Source organism: Saimiri boliviensis, chromosome 10 (assembly GCF_048565385.1).
Source record: "Saimiri boliviensis isolate mSaiBol1 chromosome 10, mSaiBol1.pri, whole genome shotgun sequence".
NCBI lineage: Eukaryota > Metazoa > Chordata > Mammalia > Primates > Cebidae > Saimiri > Saimiri boliviensis.
The window spans coordinates 117,599,104-117,621,904 of NC_133458.1; the positions used below are offsets into that span (position 1 = coordinate 117,599,104).

General features: G+C 38.6%; 1 protein-coding gene across 1 annotated transcript in view; it reads left to right on the forward strand.

Moving 5' to 3' along the window:
* Positions 1-22,801, forward strand: part of LOC101048121 (amphiphysin) — a 252,017-nt gene that overhangs the window by 114,414 nt on the left and 114,802 nt on the right. The window contains exons 3-5 of the mRNA XM_074379802.1: positions 5,367-5,421; positions 15,208-15,302; positions 18,633-18,728. Of these exons, the coding sequence (XP_074235903.1) occupies positions 5,367-5,421; positions 15,208-15,302; positions 18,633-18,728 (246 nt within the window). The remainder of the gene's footprint in view (positions 1-5,366; positions 5,422-15,207; positions 15,303-18,632; positions 18,729-22,801) is intronic.

The window sequence follows — 22,801 nt, forward strand, 5'->3', positions numbered from 1 at the left end:
GTCAGTTCTGGGTTCTTAATGAGAGCTCCATTAGTGCAAAAAGCTCAAAGCAAGGAAACAGAAATGTAAATTTCAGAGACCCTGATGCTTTTACTTATGAAAAACTCTCATCTTCCCATTTAATAGCACCTGAACTTTTCACAAGGAGAGCTCTATTTCTGAACAAACCAAGAGTGCCTGTAGTGCTCAGTGGCCTAATGTCTTTGATCATAAGTGGATTCAGATATTGTGTTATTAGTCATCTGCTAATCAAGGTGCTGATTATGGCCTCATTAAGTCTCATCTCCTTGATAATCTAATTTTCTTCTAAGCTGCAAAAATGATAAACAAGTTTATTATCATTGCTATCAAGGGTAAGTTAACCCATTTGAACTCTGAGAAATTGAGCCAGTTTTAATTTTGATATGTTACTTCAGCCATTTTCAGAGAAAAATGTCATCAAAGGCCAAAAATAATAATGTAACTATGGGAATGTCTATAGGCTTATGATCACAGATGAGATGACAGGACTCACCTTTGTAAAATCACAACTTTATGAAGTTTTGACTCCTAAGATCCACTTTAAATGCAGATGTTAGTACTGCTGGCTTTCCACCTGAGCCCTTTTAAAAATGTCAGTTCACAGTTTCTGATTTGGAGAAGCAACTTAATGAAAAAAATTTCTATACTGTGGTGTGATATTTTCTTCCTTTTGTCTTTCTTTTCCTTATTATAACAAAAGTTACTTATAAAGATAAATCAGTGCTGCACTGACCATATATCAGCAAGCCAATTCAACAGGGCATTGCTTGTTTAACAAGTATTAAACTCCTATTGCCTTGAGGTATTTTCCAGACCTGCTTAACCTTACTAATAAAATCCACAGGGTTTGGCTTTTCTTGTGCAGTTGAGGCCATAGTGATGCACAGCCCTGCCCAGGGGTTTCATGCACATGGTAGCACGTGAGAACAGTGCCCCTAAATTGTGCAGCAGATGCCGCTGTTACTTTCTTAGAAATAATTCATTCTATGAATTTTGTCCATAACTAAATTAATGCCTCAACTATGGCTTCTTTCATCTGTGCAGAAATAACTGGGTTAAAAGTAAACTAACAAAATTATACCTCTCTGAAGACTCTTGAAGTCTTGGCATATGTATTTACTGATATTAGTATACTGCAGTGCTTCAAAATTTAGTATATCTAAAGAAAAGAAAAGCTTGTCTCATTAATTTCCAACATTTGTCACACCTTCATGCAGTTGGATCTTCTCCAAAGAGGAGTATTACTAGGCAATTCATACAACTTAATTATAATAGACTCCCTTGCCCTCCTGTTGTCATAATCTCTGTGACCAGGATATGGAACAATAATTTTGTCATATCTTGTGGAAGATGAGATAAAGAAACAAGAAAGGGAAATACGGCATATAATCTTAAGGATGTAGAGCTTTGTTTTCTGCACACACATGTGCAATACATAATTCACAGCTGAATTACTAAAATGATAGTTTTCAGAGGGATTTGGAAAGAACTTCAAATTCAGTGAAATCTGAGCTATGTCATAAAAATTTGTTTAATTTCAAACATCTGCTATTCCTGCGGAATAATGATCTTAAGGAAATTTTGTTATGCAGTAAGTTTTGTGCAGAAGAAACTACTTTATGGCGTATTGTAGGTGAACAATTTTTCTCTAGGATTTTTACCTTTTTGATTAAGGTAGAATTTTAGATGAAGTTCAATATGGCTATTACTGAGTGGTTTATGAAACCCAAATACTCATGGGGAAAATTAAGAATTTTAATAATTATAAAAGAAGAAATTCATTTAAATCAGCCTTTGGTTTATCTTCTTAAATTGAACACATTTATTAAACCATTATTGTACAATTTTGAACTTTCTTCTACTCTTATATAAACAAATCTCCTCTGGATTTCTTATTTCATTTAAAAAAATCTTGCTTTCCTTTGACAAGATGAATCCAGTATATGGATTGAGACTGAATTATTTCCCTTTATTTCTACTGAAAGAAAGGCACATAGTTAATCATGGGGTTAATTTGACATAACTTTATTCCTTGAACATTTGAGAAAATAATGCCCTTCCCTGCTACTTTTTTGCTATTTCTGGATATTCTGAGCAATCCTGGTGACTCATAACTAACCATTTTCATGGCCGGCTTTGTATAACTGAGGGAACACATCCTTCTGGGTAGGAAGTGAGCCTTGCTTAACTCAGTGTCCCTGACACATTTCCATGGAAGGACCATGACTAGTACAACAGAATCCTAAAGCAGACAGCTGAAAGCAGCAGACGTCTGTGAAGTTCTGTGTTTCATCCCCATGCCATTTTTTATTCAACTTCATAAGAGGTGGCTTAGTGGTTGTAAAATAATGGTTTCTCTTCCATTTCTTTCCTTTCATCTCAATAAATTGATGTTCCAGAGAGATCTTTTAGCTTTGTTTTGTGGATGTATGTGCCCTAGACAAATAAATGTTCCCAGATTCTATAATTATCTAGTTTGAGAAATACGGCCTTAGTGGATTCAAGCCCTCCTATTTGTACCTTTTAGGGCTTTAGATCGGTTTGGGTCTATATTTGTCCAGGTAAATTTCCTATATTATTATCTCTTACATTATCTGAAATCTGATGGGAAAAATGATTCTGGAGCTTGCTTCTCTCTCAGTTCCATTCTATCTCTTTCCATCACTTGACCACAACTTAGGCTTCCATTTGTGAACCATTCAGTTTGTCCTTAATCCTTCCAATTTGATTTTTCTGAAATGTTTCCGTAAATGTCTTTAGTTCTTTTCTGTTCACTAACTCTATTGAGCTTTTTATTGTTGTGGCTAGATTTCAGCCTCTCTCCATATCTCAGCATTTCCTCTGTTGACGGTGAATCATTTCATCGGGCAATTTGCATTAGGTTATGTCATGGTAGCAATATCCCAGTGTCTTTCAACAACAGAGGTTGGTTTCTCACTCGTGAAAATGCAGGTGGTGGCTGTGCTTTGTGGTCCTTTCACTGTGGGTTCCAGATTGAAGAAACAAATTCTGTATGGGGAGAGGAAAGAAATGTCAGGAGCATGTGATGGCTTCTATAGCTTCAGCTTGGAAGTAGCACATGTTACTTCCACTCACATTTCATTGGCTAGGTCAAGTCCTACAGCCAACCCTGATGTTGCTGAGGCAGGAAGTATGATCTTCCTCCACTGACAGATCTGGTAGGGAGATGCAGCATAGATTGACAATAATAAAATCTACCAAAGCCGTATTTTTTCCACTTTTTGTATACTCAGAATGTGACACAATGCCCTCACATAATGGATGTTTAGTAGGGGAAAGACCCACTTCTTTTGTTCCAATATACTTTCTTGGTGGTATTGAGGACTTCATCCTGATTTCTCTGGGTCCTCGTCATCATCGACTTTTACTGAAGTGTTTACCATCAGCATTTTCTCTTTGTTCTCTTCCTCTCTCTTGAAATAGTTTTCTACTACACTTTACTGTTTGGAACCCCACCATGATTTGCTTTATTTTCTGTAGTTCATGGAAATTTGCCATCAGACAAACTTTCTGAGTGTTTCAACAAGATAATAGAAACTGAGTTTTGATTGAAAACCATGTTGAGACACTAGAAAGGGAGTCAATTCTTTAGCACTTTGATTTCTGCTTTGCCCTTCTGAATAGAACCATTCTGTTTGAAGTTCGTACATGCCAGCATATGGACTAACCCTAAGCTTTTGTCTGGTAGCAACTGCGTTTATTAAGCTGCAACAATAGCTTGAGCTTAACTCAAATACAGAATACCTCACCTGAGTGTTGCATAGCTTTCAAGGAAATAATGTCACTATACCTGTACAATACAAGTGTTATATGGAAAATATCCTGATTCAGAATCCCTTTTGCCATCGATCATAGTCTTACGTCTTTTCAGTGTCTTTGTATTAATCATTATTTCTGAATGTGATGGGCATTTTGTTTTTGTACTTCAACACTTTGAATGGCTGTTGCAATGCTAAATGTAATCTGCCTTGCAGTACAATTTTTTTTGGTGCTTATATATTTAAGCTCCCCCAGTAGATTATTATGAGGAAAGAGGGTCTCCTCACCACTCTTTTGAGTAAATACTAACAATGTTTAAATTGACCATGACTATCGAAGTTGCTGTCCTATTATTGAACTTAAGGTGGAGTCCTGTGTGCTAGCTCTCTACAATTTTGTTAAATGACTAAGCAATTAAAATGCATGCATATTTTAAATAGATTTTCAGCTGTAGAGTCATAGCAGCTACTGTTGGTGCCCAGCCATATGTCCCTAGTAGCTACGTTTTCTGAGCCCACCAGACTGACTTGCTAGCATTAGCAACTCTGTGCCTGGGGGCTTCTCTGGTTTTTGGATCCCTCTCTGTCCCTATATAGACATATTGGGGAATTAATATTCCCTGGGAGCAGCCCTAGAAACATGGCTGACAAGAGATACTGGATAAATGCCCCAGCTTCCTTGCCTTTCAGTCGGGGTATATATAGGGTGTTTTATTGGCACTGTCTTCCAGAGTTCCCCAGTGGAACTGAGGCCCATTTGCTCACAGTGGTAACTTGCTTGATAATGTACCCTGTATCGGCTGTCTTCCCTTCTCTGCCTCACTTCTCAACTCTCCTACTGGCATTTCTTTGATTAACTCCAAATTAAGCTATTTGCAGTCTCATCCCAGTTTCAGAGAGTCTCAGAGTTTCTAAAAAGGTATTTAAACCAAAACAGGGATTCATGTGTCAACATGTATAATTTAACGATTTCTCTCTTTCAGTGCAGTCCAATAAAAATGTAATACAAACTACATAGCTTAGAGTTTTCTAGTGGCCACATTTTAATAATGTGGTTTAATTCAATATATCCAAAATATTACCATTTTAACGTGTAATCTATATAAAATTAATGAGGTTTTTTTTGGCGTTTCATCTCTAGAACCTGTTATATAAAATACACTTATACTGTAAATGAAAAATACCCTTACAATACATCTCAATTGCAAATTTTCAATAGCCATATGTGGCTAGCGGCTACCGTATTAGATAATGGTGATCACTTCCCTACTATTGTAACCCATGTGTCAAAATCTAGAAATTCGATAGCTCTTGAATTAGAGGCTGTATAATGAATTGTATTGTCCATTAGCAAAATCTTGCCTTCTTTTGCTCTTGGAAGTGGAACGAAATTTCTGTAAATATCTAGACTGATGGACATTATTGCCTTGTTTAGCCTGTGTCTACATTTTTTCCTTCTTCAAGAATGAGCTTCTGGCAATAGTAACATTGAGACTTAACCACTTCTTACATGTTTTCATGCTAGCTGTAGACTAGATGTTTAGCATCTGTGCTTGTGTTTTTCAGGCAGAGGGCACCAGACTTCAGCGAGAACTCCGAGGATATTTAGCAGCAATCAAAGGTAATGTGTACGAGTTGTTTACTGCATGTTACTAAGCACAGGTTGTTCTTGGAATTCATGAGTGACAGGACTGAGTGTTAATTACAAAGCCATTTGGCTTCCTGGCAAGATGGGTGCTTGAACACAGGTGTTCTATTCCACCCACCCCCAAATTCCCATTGAAATGATAATCAGAATATATAAGGAAAAAATATGTCTGCCCTTATGCTGGAAACTAGAAATAAATGCCACCCACATGCCAGAGATTTCCAGGAAATTTTCTTAGAGTGAGCTAGAGACCTTGTTTAAGAAAAGCTGCAGCTGGTTTACCTTCTGAGGAAGACCACATTCCAAGAGTGAAGCACTCATAGACTCGCACCTAAGCCCTCTCACTGGAAGGGGCAAGACATGGTGGCAGAGGCAGGAGGAAGATTATCAGCAAACATGGCCCTGGACTGGCTGTGACTTGTGTGGACTGGCAGCCCTTGCAGCCCTACTGACGTGCAATGCACAGGAATGGAGAGGCCTTGGCATGAGTTTCTGGACTCAGCCATGTGGCAAGGAAATGAGGCCACTGGAGGAGGGAGAAGAGAGCAGTAGGGAGGTGGGCTCAGACTGTGTCTGCCACCCATCAACACACTGCCTGCCCTGGCTCACAGCCAAGGATGCCCACAGATATGATGTATCATAAGGCAGATTTTGTGGGGAAAGAATGGATCATCTGACAAGGGGTATTGGGAAAACTGGGCCAAACACTTAGAAAACAGTGAAATTCTCAACCTCACACTTTACTCCCTCCTTCCTAATTCCAGATATAGTAAAGATTTAAATATGTTGTTGTGCTGCATTCTACTAACTTCAATAGGGATGCACCAGGTTCAAGAGGCTGAAGAAGGTAACCCAGAGTCAGCAGATGAGACACAGTTGTATTAGAGGAAAACTTACATACAGAGTGGGCCCAGTCATGGCAGGGCTGGGCAGGAGTACTGCGCGACCCATTGGTGGCAGGCTGGGAGGAGAACTGCATCCGTTTGCAAAAAGCGATGCAATTTCTGTAACATTTTCACTTAGCACCATCCACCTAACAACCTCCACCTGGCAACCTTTTTTTAACCCAAAAGACACGGCCTCAATCCCTTTTATGGCCCACTTCCATGGGACTGGCTGGGGGCTCAGATGTTCCTCGTAGACAAGGAATGAATGTCTGGGTTGGCCACTCCCAGATTCCTTAGCTCAGAACTCTGAACACATATTCAGGTGCATCCACCATACAGGTGCATCTCAGGGTGTGCTTGTCACTGTCAGGTGTGTCTGCCATCCATCGATGTGAAAGAGACGTGCTTAAGTACTATAAATTATAGTAGATTTAATCTCTAGGGTTGTAAAGAAGGTCTTTATAAGGGTTACTTCCAAGGCAGAAACCCATAAAGGTGGAGAGATTTGACTTCGTAAGTATTTAAAACTTAATATATTTTTTAAAAACACTATTTCGACAACATGGTTAATGAAAGTAAATCAAGATATAAAGAGCTCAGTGAGTAAACTAAATGAAGATTAATCGGTTAAATAAAAAATGGGCAGAAAACTCGAAGGGAAAATGAGCCAAAGAACTACAGATGGGTGATAAACGTGAAAAAGTCTTATCCTCAAAAATAATTTTAAAAAATTAAGTAGCATCAAAAAGATTTTATAATTTTTCCTTCAAATATTTGAAGACGTTGCAAATAAAAGACTGCAGTGTTTAGTACTGGCAAAGCTCTGGGAAGCAGACCACATTCATGTATTGCTGGGAGGATAGCTTTTCTGGAGAGCATTTGGGAAAAGGTATTTATTTATTATTTATTTATTTATTTATTTATTTATTTATTATGCTTTTTAACATACCAGTTTCATCCTAAGAATTTGTCACAGTTTCAATATGGATGTGTAAAATTGATTACAAACATGTTATTAAATAATAAAAATATAAAAATTGGCCAAAATAATAAAAATTAACAAAACTGATTTTTAAGCTAAAATATATTTATGAATTTTATAGGCCAGGCATATCATTTTAATTCTCGTGATAGCTCTACAAGGCAGATATTTTTATTATCTTCATTTTATAGATAAGAAAAGTGAGTGATAGCTGGGCACCGTGTCTCAAACAGCCTTTAATCCCAGCACTTTGGGAAGCCAAGGTGGGTGGAGCACTTTAGACCAAGAGTTCAAGACCAGCCCGGACAACATGGAAAAACCCCATCTCTACTGAAAATACAAAAGTTAGTCAGGCATGGTTGCACATGCCTGCAGTCCCAGCTACTCGGGAGGCTGAGGCAGGAGCTGCTTGAACCCGGGAGGTGAAGGTTGCAGTGAGCTGAGATCACGCCACTGCACTCCAGCCTAGGTGACAGAGTGAGACCCTGTCTCACACACACACACACACACACACACACACACACACACACACACAGAAACAGTGGGCTTTTTAAATAGTTTAAATAGCTCATCAAAGGTCACATGTCAAGGAAACAACAGCGCCAGCTTGCGTATTTTTTTCTGTGTTTCTCCAAAGCCCTGACTTTTATCTACTGTCTTTTACTGCCTTTGAACTACATGACCAGTGGTAAGGCACGGATTTCACAAGTCAGAGTTTATATATACAATGGAATGATGGCAACCTATTACTATTACTTTTTAATGAGCAGTTACTAAGTGCTAGAGTCCGTGCTAAGCATTTTAGACATATTTCCTGTTTCTAACTTCCCAACACAGCTGTATCAATGTCATTAACTTGATTTTACATTTGCAAAGAAGTAAGCCTCAGAGAATTTAACTTCCACAGTTTGATGGAATTACTCTCAAATCAACCTTAAGTATTTGTAACAGTTCAGTCAGAAAATAGAAGCTACTCTAGGTATTTCTTTTATTATTGATTTAGGATTTGAACACAGAAGTCATATATTATTTCAAGCACAAGACATTTTCTGGGTTAGTTGATTCTTTGAAAATGTGGATAAATTTGTTGAATGAAAGAGTGAATTCTCTTTCCCAAGCCTATACAATTTGGTCTGTGCTGCCTCTTTTGTGTGGAGCCTGCTTCTGCTTATAAAGACTGGCATAATTCTTTTCCTTAATGTGATCTAGAAGAATTTCCTGAGAGTGAGGATTGAGCTCCAGAGAAAAGCTGGGTAGGGCATCAAATAACCCTTTCTGGCAGACTGTGCCTGAACTCCAGTGCTAGTGGTCACAGCTCTGTATGGAGAAAGGAATTTGATCAGCTTTTCCCCATCTTGGGTTTGTTAACATCAGCTGATCGACTGATGTTAACAAGCAAATCTGTTTAAAATTACTTTGTCCACAGCTGATTGGAATGAATTCCTAAACAGGCCACAACTGAGTTTCTCAGAGCCCTTAATATGCTAACGTCAGCTCCAGAAGTCTGTGGGGCAGGCAGGAATTCCAAGTTATTTGACTGTAGGACCCTTCTCTCTTCTCAAAGCTTCGTGAAGAATGAATAGTGTTCCTGGGAACGTATTTTGGATTTTGGGACCAAACTTGAAAACAAGGTATATGTTTGTGTTAATCCATTCTCACACTGCTTGTAGTCATACCCCAGCCTGGGTTTGACTTATTTATAAAGAAAAAGAGGATTAATGGACTCAGTTCCACATGGCTGGAGAGGCTTCACAGTCGTGGCAAAAGGTAAAGGAGGAGCAAAGGCATGTCTTGCATGGTGGCAGGCAAGAGAGCCTATGCAAGGGAACTGCCCTTTATCAAACCATCAGATCTCATGAGACTTATTCACTATCATGAGAACAGCCAGGAGAAACCTACCCCCATGACCAGTTACCTCCCACAACACATGGGGATTATTATAATTCGAGATGGGATTTGGATAAGGACACAGAGCCAAACCATGTCAATGCCTTAAGTAGATAATAATTTCCATTTTCAAAGGCTTTCCCGGGCATTTTTTCTTGTTTTTACAAGGAGAGCTCTGGCTAACTAATCCTGCTGTAATGCTGGTAGCATTAGGGCAGCATGAGAGAGAGAGTGATATCTGGCCCTGGAAAGTCATGGGTCCTGGGGCAATTGTGGGAAAATCATTGAGTCTCTTAGTTGCTTTGGGTTCCTCATCTATTAAGTGCTCCAGTTCTCTCTGGAGCCCCCAAAACTGGGATTTTGTGATGTTGGGTTAAGTGAATTCTAGTTGGTTTGTTATGACTGATCTCTGGGTAGCTTTTCTTCTCTGGGTCTCTCTGATTTCTGCTGATGCTTAGGCTTTGTGAGGCAGATCTTATGTTTGCATTTATTTTAGTGGCAAACACTTCTGGAATTCCCATTTGTGTGCTGGACACTGCTCTAGGAGAGGGAGATGCAGAGATGAATAAGACAAGGAACTCACAGCAGATATGGGGAGACAGTTAAATAAAAAGGCCAGACAGGTATAGTAATATGTATTATAATAGATCATTTCACTCAGTGCCGTCATAACAGAGGACAGACTCCCACCTTAGGAGGAGCAAGAGACTGGGGTAGGAATGGTTCTTCCAAGGAACTTATATTTGAATGGACCCAAGAAATGGGGTCATACGTGGCTATTAAGTGATTATGTTTGCTATAGAGAGGGAGATTTTAGAGGGACATTGCAGGTTGAACAAACAACTGGACCAGGAGGTAGAAGGAAGCATAGGTTCTTGAGGTAACAGAGCAGTGAGATACAAGCAGAAAACTGAGCTGGATGAAACATGGAAAATAAGCAGCATTTGTATAAAGAAGTACTCTATGTATCATATCACATGGGGATTTTATTCTATCAATAGAGAAGAGAGTCATTGTTGGTGTTATTGTAGGCAAGGGAAAAAGTCCCATGGTCAGATTAGCATTTTAGAAAAATAGTTATTGCGATTGTGTAGAATTCAGGCCAGAAGTGAAATTGAATGGAGATTTAGCAGAAGTCTAGTCCAGTAGTTCAATTGCCAAGACCAGCTTGGTCATAGAAACCCCAACCCAGGTGGCACTGAAGGAATTAAGAAACAAACAAAGATAGAACAGCAAAGTGGGACTTCAAGGAGCTACCAGCCTTCCGAACTGAGATCCTTAATTAGACCCTGACTCACGTAGTTATTCTCTCTGAACAGGTGATTATTATCAACAGGCAGGTGTTCTGTGTTTTATCATAGAACCAAAATAAACTAGGCAGGCAGCTGGTGTCTGCTTACCATGGATCAAAGACAAACCAAAAAGCGTTCTCCACGAGGGAGTCACAGGGGCAGGGTCACACATCCCATGCTTAAAGAACTAGTTTAACTGGTGTATGATATACATATACTGTTTACTACTTTAGAATGCCCGAAGCAGTTTTCCACTTGGGGGGCTGGCTCGGTTTTCCTCACTGTCATTCTCAGTAAATAATATAATTCATCACACATGCTAGGACTTTTTCCCAGCATTCAATAATATTAGCTAACATTTAAGCACTTATGTGCCAGGCAGTGAAACCGGCATTTTGCATGCCTCAGTTTATGTCATTTTCCCTACAAACTTGTGGCAGGTGTATTCATTGGTATTTTACACTTTGGAAAACTGAGGTTATTGATGATTAATAATTTGCCTAAAATCACATGGATCACATGTAATGGAAATAATTGCAAGTAATAGTCTTAATTATTTTGTTATGTTGCCTCCAAAAACATTTTGTATTGTGATGGCTGACATTTGGGCATTTGCTTGTGCCAGCTACTTTGCTAAATCGTGTTACGTGGATTATGTTATCTAATCTAAATCATATGTGATGAGTACCTAATCAAGGGAAGGGCAGTGGGCAGGAAATGAAGGGGCTAGATTTGAGATTCAGGCAGAATTGGTGTGTCTTGGTGACTCAGCTTTGGGAGGATAAATCTGGGATGACTTCTAGTTTTCAAACTGGGGTAACTCGGTGGCATTCATGACAACTGAGAAAAGGAGTAGAAGGAGGTTTGGACAGGAAAGTTAAGTTTGTTTTTGACATGTGAAGTTTGAGGTATTAGTAAGACATCCAGGTGGAGATGTCCAGTAGGAATTTAGAATTGGGAGGCATGCAGGTCCTGTAGAGGCCAGACACAGGGATGATGAACATGCCAGATCATTCTCTAAATGGAACATGGTGCAGGTGGTGTCATTAATAGTTCTTCAGGCCAGGTGCAGTGGCTCATGCCTGTAATCCAAGCACTTTGGAAGGCCGGGGTGGGCAGATCACCTGAAGTCAGGAGTTTGAAACCAAGGCAGGCGGATCACCTGAAGTCAAGAGTTTGAAACCAGCCTGGTCAACATGGTGAAAACCGTTTCTACTAAGAATACAAAAAATTAGCCAGGTCTGGTGATGCACTTCTGTAATCCCAGCTACTTGGGAGGCTGAGGCAGGAGAATCCCTTGAACCCAGGAGGCAGAGGTTGCAGTGAGCTGAAATCAAACCGTCACACTTAGCTTGGGCAGCAAGAGTGAAACTTCATCTCAAAAAGACAAAACAGTTCATTTATGTGTCTTATGTGGGGTATGACTAAAGGGTAAGGGTGACTGCTCGAGCTACCTTACCAACTGCCTATTTTATTCTGACTCTTGTTCCCATCCTTGCTCTTCTTGAGAATCTAAGGAAAAGATTCCACTCTTGCTTTCCTTTGAGGCAGCTGCTATCTTTTTACACAACTCTTTTAAGCAGTGGGACAAAGCTACTAGATACTTGAAGTATTTTAGATGTCCTTTTAGTGGTTTATCACTGCCTCTGGTTATTGTCAGAATTTATTTTAACTGATGTTATTTTTAACTAAAACACATACCCTCAGGCTACATAAGCAAGGAGTACTTGAAAGTAGTGCAATCTAAGCAATGAGTCTTAAAGGCTAAAAATAGAAGCTTCCATATTTGGCTGCAAATGAGAATAGACGTTATATGAAGTGTCTTGGAGAAGGTCCAAAATTTTGAAGAGAGGGAAGTGGTTCCCATCCAATAGTAAAATAATAATAATTCTTCTACATATGATGCTGGGCAATTGTCTTATAGTTTTAGAAATCACTAATCTTTTCAGAAAATTTTGGATATTGTACATTATTCAATGTCAGAGGTAGCATTTAGCATCTATGTTGCCAAATTACTCTGAAGGAAACTTGTAGTTTAGCTCTTTTTCCCTTATCACACTCAGAGTAATCTCCAAATTCCTAAAGGCTCTGCCAGTCTGGAGCCTAGCTCCAGATCTAGAGCCTCTCACCTGTGTATCCATCAAAGTTTATCTTATGGAGTAGATGTTCCGAAAACAGTTTCCATGTCAAAATGGCTTCTGTCCAAATGATTCATCACTACTTATCCACCCTGAAATTAGTAGTTACTTTTGCCTTCTAATAGACATATTTACTGCAACATTGTGCTTTTAGTCTCAATGATGAAAGTCTTATATAATTTTAACATTCATGACTGTATTTTTCATCACAAAGGTTGTTTGTCCTACAGTGCTGTCATTTCTTTTTCTCCTCTTAAGACATTGTTAAAAACCTATCTACACAGCTATGTATAATTTCCATCAGAATTAAGACAAAGTCTTTTGGCATCTGGATTATAGAAGGGGGTTCACTAGTGATTAACGCTTGGTATGAATTTGAGGGGTATGTTTCTTGATATAGATTTGCTTGTACTTGGGTGGAGGTGAATTTGGACACTTGGGATAATGTAGCTTCCACCTCAGTGTTGACCACATTGTGAGAGTATGTATTCTTCCTTGCTTGGATTCAGAGTGCTAGGGGTCGGATTCAGGTTTTGTCTTCTCTCTGCTGCCACTTCACCTGGATGACTGTTTCATCAGAGGCCCTAGGGTCTTGAGTCATACTGTTTATTTCCTTCCCTAGACTCTGCTAGGGCTTCATCTGATGGTGGCCAAGTTGCTTCAGCTGGTGTGGGCAGGACACCTCATTGTCAAGGCTTCCTTGAATATGCCCGATGCTCTGAGGGGCAGAGATGTTCTTTGTCTAAAGAGAGCACAGTGCTATGAAATACCAAGTTACAAATAGACTTCCATACATACTCTTCAAGGATATACTTCTCTCATTTCTTTAAGGATATATTTCTGTCATTTCAGACATCTTTTATTTTGTTCTTTTCTCTCACAGTTGAACCCAGAATTAATGACTTCCAATCCGGCGAGAATGTTGAGTTTTCAGTTTAACAAATGATTTTCATCTTAGGATTCACTGACCTTAAGTTTACAGGATGTGTTTTTTTAATTTCTTATGACAGTGCTCTGATTTTCCTCTCCCCTCCCTGTTCCCAACCCCCTTTTATCCCCCCTAGTGACAAAGGCAAAGACATCAATGTGGCCAGGTCCCATCTTCTGGCTGTCAGGGAGAGTCTGCTGCCAGAGGCATGTCTCCAAGTCCCCAGTTCTTTGTGGCCCCTTATTCTGCTCTCAGCTATGAGCTGTCTTAGTGGCTTTTCAGGACATACACTAACCTTTGTGCAGGGGGTCCTTGGGGGAGACTAAAAAGGACTGGGTAATATTTTGTGGCACCCATGTGGGGCTCAGAAGCATGTATCTTTCCTGATATTAACAACCATAGTTTTGTAACATATCAAATGTATCCCTAATGAAAATTCAGACCCAAAGGCTTGTGAACCTAAGGTTTCTAAGAGTTTTGATTTAAAACTGCATTCATAATTTTTAATACTGTAGCAGATCTTCAGATAACATTCATTCAGCATCATTTTATTACAATATTGATGAGAAAAAAAAAGATGTCAGCCAGGGCCACTGTCCATATGGAGTTTATACACTGGGTTTTCTCTTGGTACTTAGACTTTCTCCCACATCCCAAAGATGTACAAGTGAAGTTCACTGGCATGGCAGTGAGTGTGGGTGTGTGAGTGCACCCTGCAATTGAATGCGTTTTGTCCAGAGCTAGTGCCCATCTTGTGGTCTGAGCCTCTGGGAGAGGATCTGGTCACCCATGACTCTAAACTGGAGTAAGTAAATAATTATCTTACTTGTTTTTATTAATCTTTCTTAAGTGTATGTACTGCTCACATTTATTTCAATGTTCAATATTAGAAGTGTTTTGACCTTCAGTTCGAAGTTTTGTGATGTGTCTGTGTTGAAAAATATGTTCTGGGAAATTAACTCTTGTTTATATGAATTAACCTTGGGTAAAATTGGTTTCAATATTCATCATATCAATTTAAGTCACACTTTGCAAGAACCTATGACATTAGATAAGGACTTATTTTACTGGAAGATGACAAACTTTTTTTCTTTGTTCTTCATAAAAAATTTAGGCCACTTAAAACTTAACAATTTAACCACTTTAAACATGTTTACCATTTTAGGCCACTTAACCACTTTCAACTGTTAATGCCCTATAATCCTGACAATTTTTACTTCTAGCTCCTTCTAAAAATGCTTTATTTCTTGTGTTTAAATTCATTAGGATGAATTTTAGTTTTAGAACTGTACAGTTTTATAGAACAGTGTTCTTAGCATCCAATACCACTTGGCAAGTGATAGCATACATGATAGGACACATTATGATCATTGTAACTTTCAGAGTAAGATACTTGTTGATTTTTCCCAAGAACCCATATCTATCATTGTCACGTGAATAATAGAAAATGTGCAATGTGATAAGTCTTAGAGACCCTCCAGGGAAGATACAACAGCAAATACAAGCAGCAGTTGTGCCTTCATAATTTTTCCTTAAATGTTTAGCAAGTACTCAATATTTTACTCTCACTTAAAAAAGTGGAGGAAGGGAAAAGAGACTCCTCACCCATTTCTATGTAACAGGAGTTGTTTCTCTCCAACACTAGGCATGCAAGAGGCCTCCATGAAGCTCACAGAGTCGCTGCATGAAGTCTATGAGCCAGATTGGTATGGGCGGGAAGATGTGAAAATGGTTGGCGAGGTAAGAGCTGGGGTGACTTCCATGAGGCTCCCATGAACCTTGCTCAGTCCACCTGTCCCCTAACTTGCTCTTCCCACTTCACAGTCTTAATCATGAGGTGAGACAGTGAACCCAGAAGGCACTGTGCAGTTCTGCTGCCAGATGATTCCAAAGTTAGAGTGAAAAGTGAAGATGGGTCAGGTGTGGTAGCTCACGCCTGTAATTCCAGCACTTTGGTAGGCTGAGGTGGGCAGATCACCTGTGTTCAGGAGTTCAAGACCAGCCTGGTCAACATGTTGAAACCTTGTCTCTACTAAAAATCAAAAAAATTATTTGGGCATGATGGTGCATGCATGTAATCCCAGCTACTTAGGAGGCTGAGGCAGGAGAATCGCTCGAACCCAGGAGGCAGAGGTAGCACTGGGCCAAGATCTGTTGAGCCACTGCACTCCAGCCTGGGCAACAGAGCAAGACCCCATTTCGAAGAAAAAGAAAAGTGAAGATGATCATAAAACCACTTGGGTAGATCGCTGTTTACACAAAATAACAATATCATTTTTCTGTCCTCACTACAAGTCTTTAACAGCCCATTTCTAGCAGATCTGGATGACAGTGTGATTTGTGTCCTAACTTCACCCCTTCATCACAGTCCCCCTATTGACTATCCCTCCCCAAATGGAGGGACAGGAGTTCAGAAGAGCATCCATTCCACTTTAACACCAGCTAGTCCAGTCAGAGATCTTCACATCCTGAAGCAAGTACAAAGTCAGACTGTAAAAAGAAATTCGGCTTCAGAAAGGCTTTGGCCCTAGACATGTCTTAACACCTGAGATCAGGCTTCTGGCTGGGGGCTGTCTGGTTGATGGGAAGTGAGTAAGCAGGTTTTGCTTTGTGGAAAGCAGAATGGACCAGAGACTGAGTAGCTCTGTGTGACGTTTGGACCAGGTCTTTAAACTTCTCGGACTGGTAGTTTCCTCATCTACAAAATGAGAAAATAATTGTACCTACTGATAAGACATTGATTGCCTTTGAGTACCTGTCCTTTACCTACTCAGTGTTTCGTACATGTTATGATTACTGATGTCAGACAACTGTCAGTCACAGATTCTCTCACATCCAGGTTCTTTGTTAAAACAAAGAGCAATTGTTTGTCATGTCCTCTACTCCAGGTGAGTTATTGCAGCTCTTAAGGCACAGACAACCTAAACTCGATGTAGTAGCCAGAGCTCAGGGGAAGGGCTGATAGGTGATGCACTGAATGTCTGTGCAGCCTTGGAAAAGATGCGGTTAACAATGGAGTCCTAGGCTGCTCAGTGACAATTCCGACATCCTGACATTGAGCTTTGTAATCTTCTTATAACTGAGATAATAACAGAGATTTATTTATGAGGAAAGTGCTTGTTGGCTCTTTTAGATCTTTCAAAAACTTTCAGGATGTAGATTTGGCTAAACCAGATTGCACACATTATTTTTAGATACAATTATTAAGTAATTGCATCTTCTCACATTTCTTCAATAAAAACACAGTATTTCAACATCATGTTGCTAAATACTTTGTCAATTTCTAAGTAGTAATATAACTAAAAATTGATGGCCAAAAAAAGAATTTTAAGGGAATAATAGACACTTGTGTTAATAACTTTTCACAACACCACATTACGTTCTATATATGGCAAAGACCACTATTGGCATTTATCTTTTAAGGCAATGGCTGGTCTCCTACCTTGCTTCTTGCAGCTGCCAGGATTTTTGATATCTTTGGTTGCAGATACCAGCATAGGCTCTTGTGATGATGAAAAAACTGAACACTGCATGTTCAGGGGGTCTACTCACATCAGCAGTTGAGCTTTTTTCAACAGTGGATTTAAATGTTTTGGTCTACATAAAATTCTTGAATTGAGATTTGTAACAATTAGGATTACTTTTCAAAGTTTGATAAAGAAACAAAATCAAATTTAGGAAGAGGTAGGTTGTGTGTGTGTGTGTGTGTGTGTGTGCGCGCGTGTGTTTTAACAAGATATAAATAAGATAAAAACTTATTTCTCACATAGAAGAATTTAAAGGTCAGCAGCCTAGACATTGCATATTGACCCTACAGTATTAGGGAGCCATGTTTGCCATTTTTAGCCTGCCTTCAACGTCAAGGTGACTCTCTGAGCACTGGCCATCAGCTCTCTTTTCTGTATGCCAGTTAGCAAGAAAGGTGAAGCCTGGAAGACAGCCCACTCCCTCTTTTTCAGGACACCTCCTGAAAGTACATCCCATTGTCTACGACACAGCCACATGACCACACCTGGTTGCAAAGGAGTCTTAGAAGTAGAGTTTTTTATGTTAGGTGGCCAAGAGCCTAGCTAAGGTGGGAGGTTCAGTTAGTAGGAAGGAAGAAAGGGTAGATACTGGGTGACAAACAGCAGACTCTGTCAAGAGAGCCAAAATGTGCTAGTGAGAGAAATGTGAAGATGACATTCTTGAGTACCTGCTATTTGGCTGAAATTCTGTGAAGCATTTTACATTGCCAAGTCATTTAATTGGGGATATTGAAATTCAGGGAGGTGTAGCTCTCCAAAGTCACACAGCTGGGATAAATAGTCCTTCTTTGGTAGGGGGAGCCTGGTGTGATAGTCATATCATGGGCTTTGGGTTCAAGGAGGCAGATCTGAGTTGAAAACTGTGTCTGTCATTTATCAACTACATAACCTTGGCCAGGTTATATGACATCCTCTGGGCTTCATTGTCCTCTTCTGTATAGGGGAAATAACAAGTCTGTTCTTATAAAACAATTGTGAGTATGCGTTAACATAGTGATAGCAGTAATACTATTTGTAATAATAATAACACCTAATATTCATTGTGTGTTTATCATAATTGATACTCCATAAATGGTAAGACCCTTCCCAATATGCCTGTAACTTTTCTGTTTTCCCTATGGAGGCAACATATCAGAAATGATTTGTTTGTTTTAGTGCGAGGTGGTTTCTAACTTCATGGAGTGCTTCAGAAGGAAATTGTCTTAGTGGAATTATTCTCAGTCTCTTGGCTCCAATGTTCGTCTATAGGGATATGGGGATCTTTTGAAGTTTCTGCATTCTTTAGTAATTTAGAGTCAGAAATACAATTTTAATGAGCTGAACTCTTAGCTAGCCTGGTTTGTTAACTAGAACCAGTGGCCAAATTGCCTTAAAATTGTACTGCATTATTAAATGATCCTCATTTTTCCCCTAGCATCTCATATCTGAAAAAGTATTACTTGTCTAATTGTATAGTTTCAGATTTTTTTTTTTAGAAGTTTGGTGAAAGGTAGCCAATTAAAATAATTCAGCAGTGGTCTCTTTATTTCTTTTTTTCTTTTAGAAATGTGATGTGCTGTGGGAAGATTTCCATCAAAAACTTGTAGATGGGTCCTTGCTAACACTGGATACCTACCTGGGCCAATTTCCTGACATAAAGGTATTTTACTCTGTGTCTGTAAAGGGAAGAATTGAGTGGCCTCATGTAGTTATTGAAACACGGGCGAGGGAAGAATTATTAAAAGTCCTCAAACTGACATCAAAGATAGTTGGTAACTTTTCATATATTTAAGCATGGAATTTTTATATTGTTCCTATCACTTAGAAAAGAAATGTCATTACAGAAATCACATTTCCTTTTTAGTGAACTGCTTCAGCTTTTATTTTTCTACAGAAGTCTTTTTAAACCTACAGATATAAAATCATAAACCAGAGCTGCCAAAAATTCCAATCTTTTTTATAATGAAAACTTTTTATTATATAGCATTTGAAAAGGATTTCTATTAGAATAACCAATGGTCACAAGGAAGGGGGAAATATAGTTGTAAATATGAGAGCAAAACCTGATCTTTCCTTTTAATGTATGCATTTATCACTAAAACTTTGCACTTAGTACTGCTTTTGCTGCATCATGTAGTTACAGTATGCTTGTTTTTGTTTTCGTTTGCACTGAGATACTTTTTAATATCCCTTTTGATATCTTCTTTGACCCACTGGTTGTTCAAAATTGTGTTGTTTAATTTCCATAATTTGTGAGTTTTTCGGTTTTCTTTCTGCTATTGATTCCTAGTTTTATTTTATTGTGGTTGGAAAAGATCCTTGGTACAATTTCAGTCTTCTTAAATGTAAGACTTGTTTTGTGAAGAATCTTCCATGTGCAACTTAAAAAGTGTGTGTATTCTGCTGTTGTTGGATTAAATATTCTGTATGTCTGTTAGGTACATTTGGTCTATAGTGTTGTTCAGGTCTATTGTTACTTTGTTTATGTTCTGTCTATAATTGAAATTGTAATTGAAATTGTGGTTCTGGCCGGGCGTGGTGGCTCAAGCCTGTAATCCCAGCACTTTGGGAGGCTGAGGCGGGTGGATCACGAGGTCAGGAGATCGAGACCATCCTAGTCAACATGGTGAAACCCCGTCTCTACAAAAAATACAAAAAATTAGCTGGGCATGGTGGCACGTGCCTGTAATCCCAGCTACTCAGGAGGCTGAGGCAGGAGAATTGCTTGAACCCAGGAGGCGGAGGTTGTGGTGAGCCGAGATCGCGCCATTGCACTCCAGCCTGGGTAACAAGAGCGAAACTCCGTCTCAAAAAAAAAAAAAAAAAGAAAAAGAAATTGTGGTTCTATCTGTAATTGAAAGTGGGGTATTAAGGTTTTGTGTTATTATCATATTGCTATCTATTTCTTTCTTCAGTTTGTCAATGTTTGTTTTACATATATAGGTGCTTTATATTTATAATTGCTCTATCTTCCTGAGGGATTGATCCTTTTATCATTACATGTCCTTCTGCTTCTATTGTGACAGTTTTGGAATTAAGGTTTATTTTATCTGATAAGGACAGTCATCCCTAATCTTTTCTGGTTACCATTGCATGGAATATCTTTTTCCTTCTCTTTGCTTTCAGGCTATGTGTGTCCTGTAATCTAAAGTGAGTCTCTTGTAGACAACAAATAGTTGGATTTTTTTTTTTAATTTAAATTCATTTAGCCACTCTATGTCTTTTGATTGGGAGTTTAATTAACTTACATTTAAAATAATTATTAATAGAAAAGAATTTACTGTTATCATTTTATTTATTGTTTTCTGTTTGTCTTATAGTTCATTTGTTCTTCTTTTCCTCTCTTGCTAATTTCCTTTGTATTTTGTTACTTCTTTGTATTCATATGCTTTGATTTTTTTATCTTACTTTTGTGTAACTTCCATATGTATTTTTGTCATTATGATAAAATGTTTTATTACAGTCTATTTTAAGCTGAAAACTAAATTATCAATCACCTATAAAAACTCTACACTTTTATTTTCACCACATACATTATGTTGTCAAAATTTGCAATTTATATTGTATTTCCATAAATATATATTTTTAAATATAGTTATACTTATAGTATAGTTATGCTTATAGTATTGCCTTTTGACTTTTATACTAGAATTATAAGTGCTTTACCCACCACTGTTATTGTAGTACAGTATTCTGTATTTGTCTATATATTTACATTTATCAACAAATCTTATAGTTTCTTATGCTATTGTTCACTGTTTAGTGTCCTTTCATTTCATGTTAAATAAATCTGTTTATCATTTTTTGTAAGGTAGGTCTAATGGTGGTGACCTAATTCAGCTTTGATTTGTCTAGCAATATCTTTATCTTTTCTTTAAGAATATAAGAAACAAGTACCTTTGTTTCACAGTTTTGTTTCTTTTTTTTTTTCTGTCAGCACTTTATATATGTCATCTGACTCACTTCTGGCCTACTTCTGCTAAAAAAATTCACTAATAGGATTACAGAGATTCCCTTGTATGTGAGCAAGTCACTTTTCTCTTGGTACTTTGAAATTTAATATTTGTCTTTTACCATTGATTATAATGTGTCTCTGTGTAGACTTTTTTGTTGTTGTTGAGTCAGTCTCACTCTCACCCAGGCTGGAGTGCAGTGGCATGATCTCGGCTTCCTGCAGCCTCAGTGATTCTTCTGCCTCAGCCTCCCAAGTAGTGGGACTACAGGCATGTGCCATTATGCCCAGTTGATTCTTGTATGTTTAGCAGAGACAGAGTTTCACCATGTTGACCAGGCTGGTTTCGAACTCTTGACCTTGTGATCCCCCCACGTTAGCCTCCCAAAATGTTGGAATTACAGGTGTGAGCCACCGTGTCTGGCCCTCTGTGTTGACTTTGAGGGGTTTATTTTATTTGGAGATTTTGGGCTTCCTGAATTTGAATGAACATTTTCTTTCCCAGACTTGGAAAGTTTTCAGCCATTATTTCTTTCAATAGCTTTATGATTATTTCTGTTTTCTCCTTCTGGGACTCCCATAGTGCATAAATTGGTCCGTGTAATGGTGTCCCATAAATCTCTTAAGATTCTATATTTTTTCATTGTTTTTCTTTGTGTTCCTCTGACAAAATGATTCTTAATGACCTATCTGAATTTATTGATACTTTTTTCTGCCTGATCTAATCTTCTTTTGAACCCCCCAGTGAATTTTTTCGTTCAATTATTGTACTTTTCAGTTCTATCATATCTGTTTGATACTTTATCATTTTGTTTAATTTCTCACTTTGTGTATACATTATTCTGATCTGAGTGACAGTTACTTTGAATTCTCTGTCAGGAACATAATGTCTCTATTTTATTAGGGTTAATATTTGTATATTTATTTTGTTTCTTTGTTTGAAACATATTTCCCTGTTTTTTAATTTACCTTGGTTCTCTGTGTTGGTATCTTCACATTAGACAAAACAGTAACCTCTTTTAGTCTTTGTGGACTAGTTCCACATAGGAGAAGGCCTTCACCAATCATCCCAGTCATAGATTTTGGAAGCCTCTAAAACTTTTGACTATCCTGACTGCTTTCTTTGTTCTTAGCAACCCCTAGGCATCTAGAGAATGCTAGGGGGTCATTTCAGTGCTCCAAGACAAGGAAGATTCATTTTCTTTGGAAGCCATTTTCTTGGGAAGCACCCAAAAGTTGTATCATTGGATACTTGTTTAATTATTTCCCTGAATAGAGAGAAGCAGGGACCTGAGTGTTTATTTTATTTTATTTTTTCCTCAGTTGAGGGGAGGGGCTGTAGCAACTAGTTGTATGGTAGGTCATACTGCCTGGAAGTTTGTTTTTATTTGTTTGTTTGTTTCCTCCTGCTTGCTCCACACTGAGGCATGGAGAGGAGCTGTGCAAAGTGCCTGCATGCATGTTCAAACCTCTGTTTATTCTCTGTATACCCCAGGGTCTAGTGTGTGCTAGACCTGTCAGCTATCCAAGACAGGTAAGATAGAAGACACTTCCTTGGATAGAAGCCAGAAAAGTTGGGATGTTAGATGTGCAGTCCTACTTCTTCACTCTTCACTCAGAAGCAGGAAGCTGGAGATTCCCTTGTGATTATATGGCACTGTGCTAGGGATAGCAACAAGAAGGTATCTCCCTTTTTCCTGCTTCTTTCAATGTAGCTGTATTTGCCCTTGCCAAGGGTTCAGGAGCCATTCAACTAGTTTTTGCATTTCTCACACACAAAA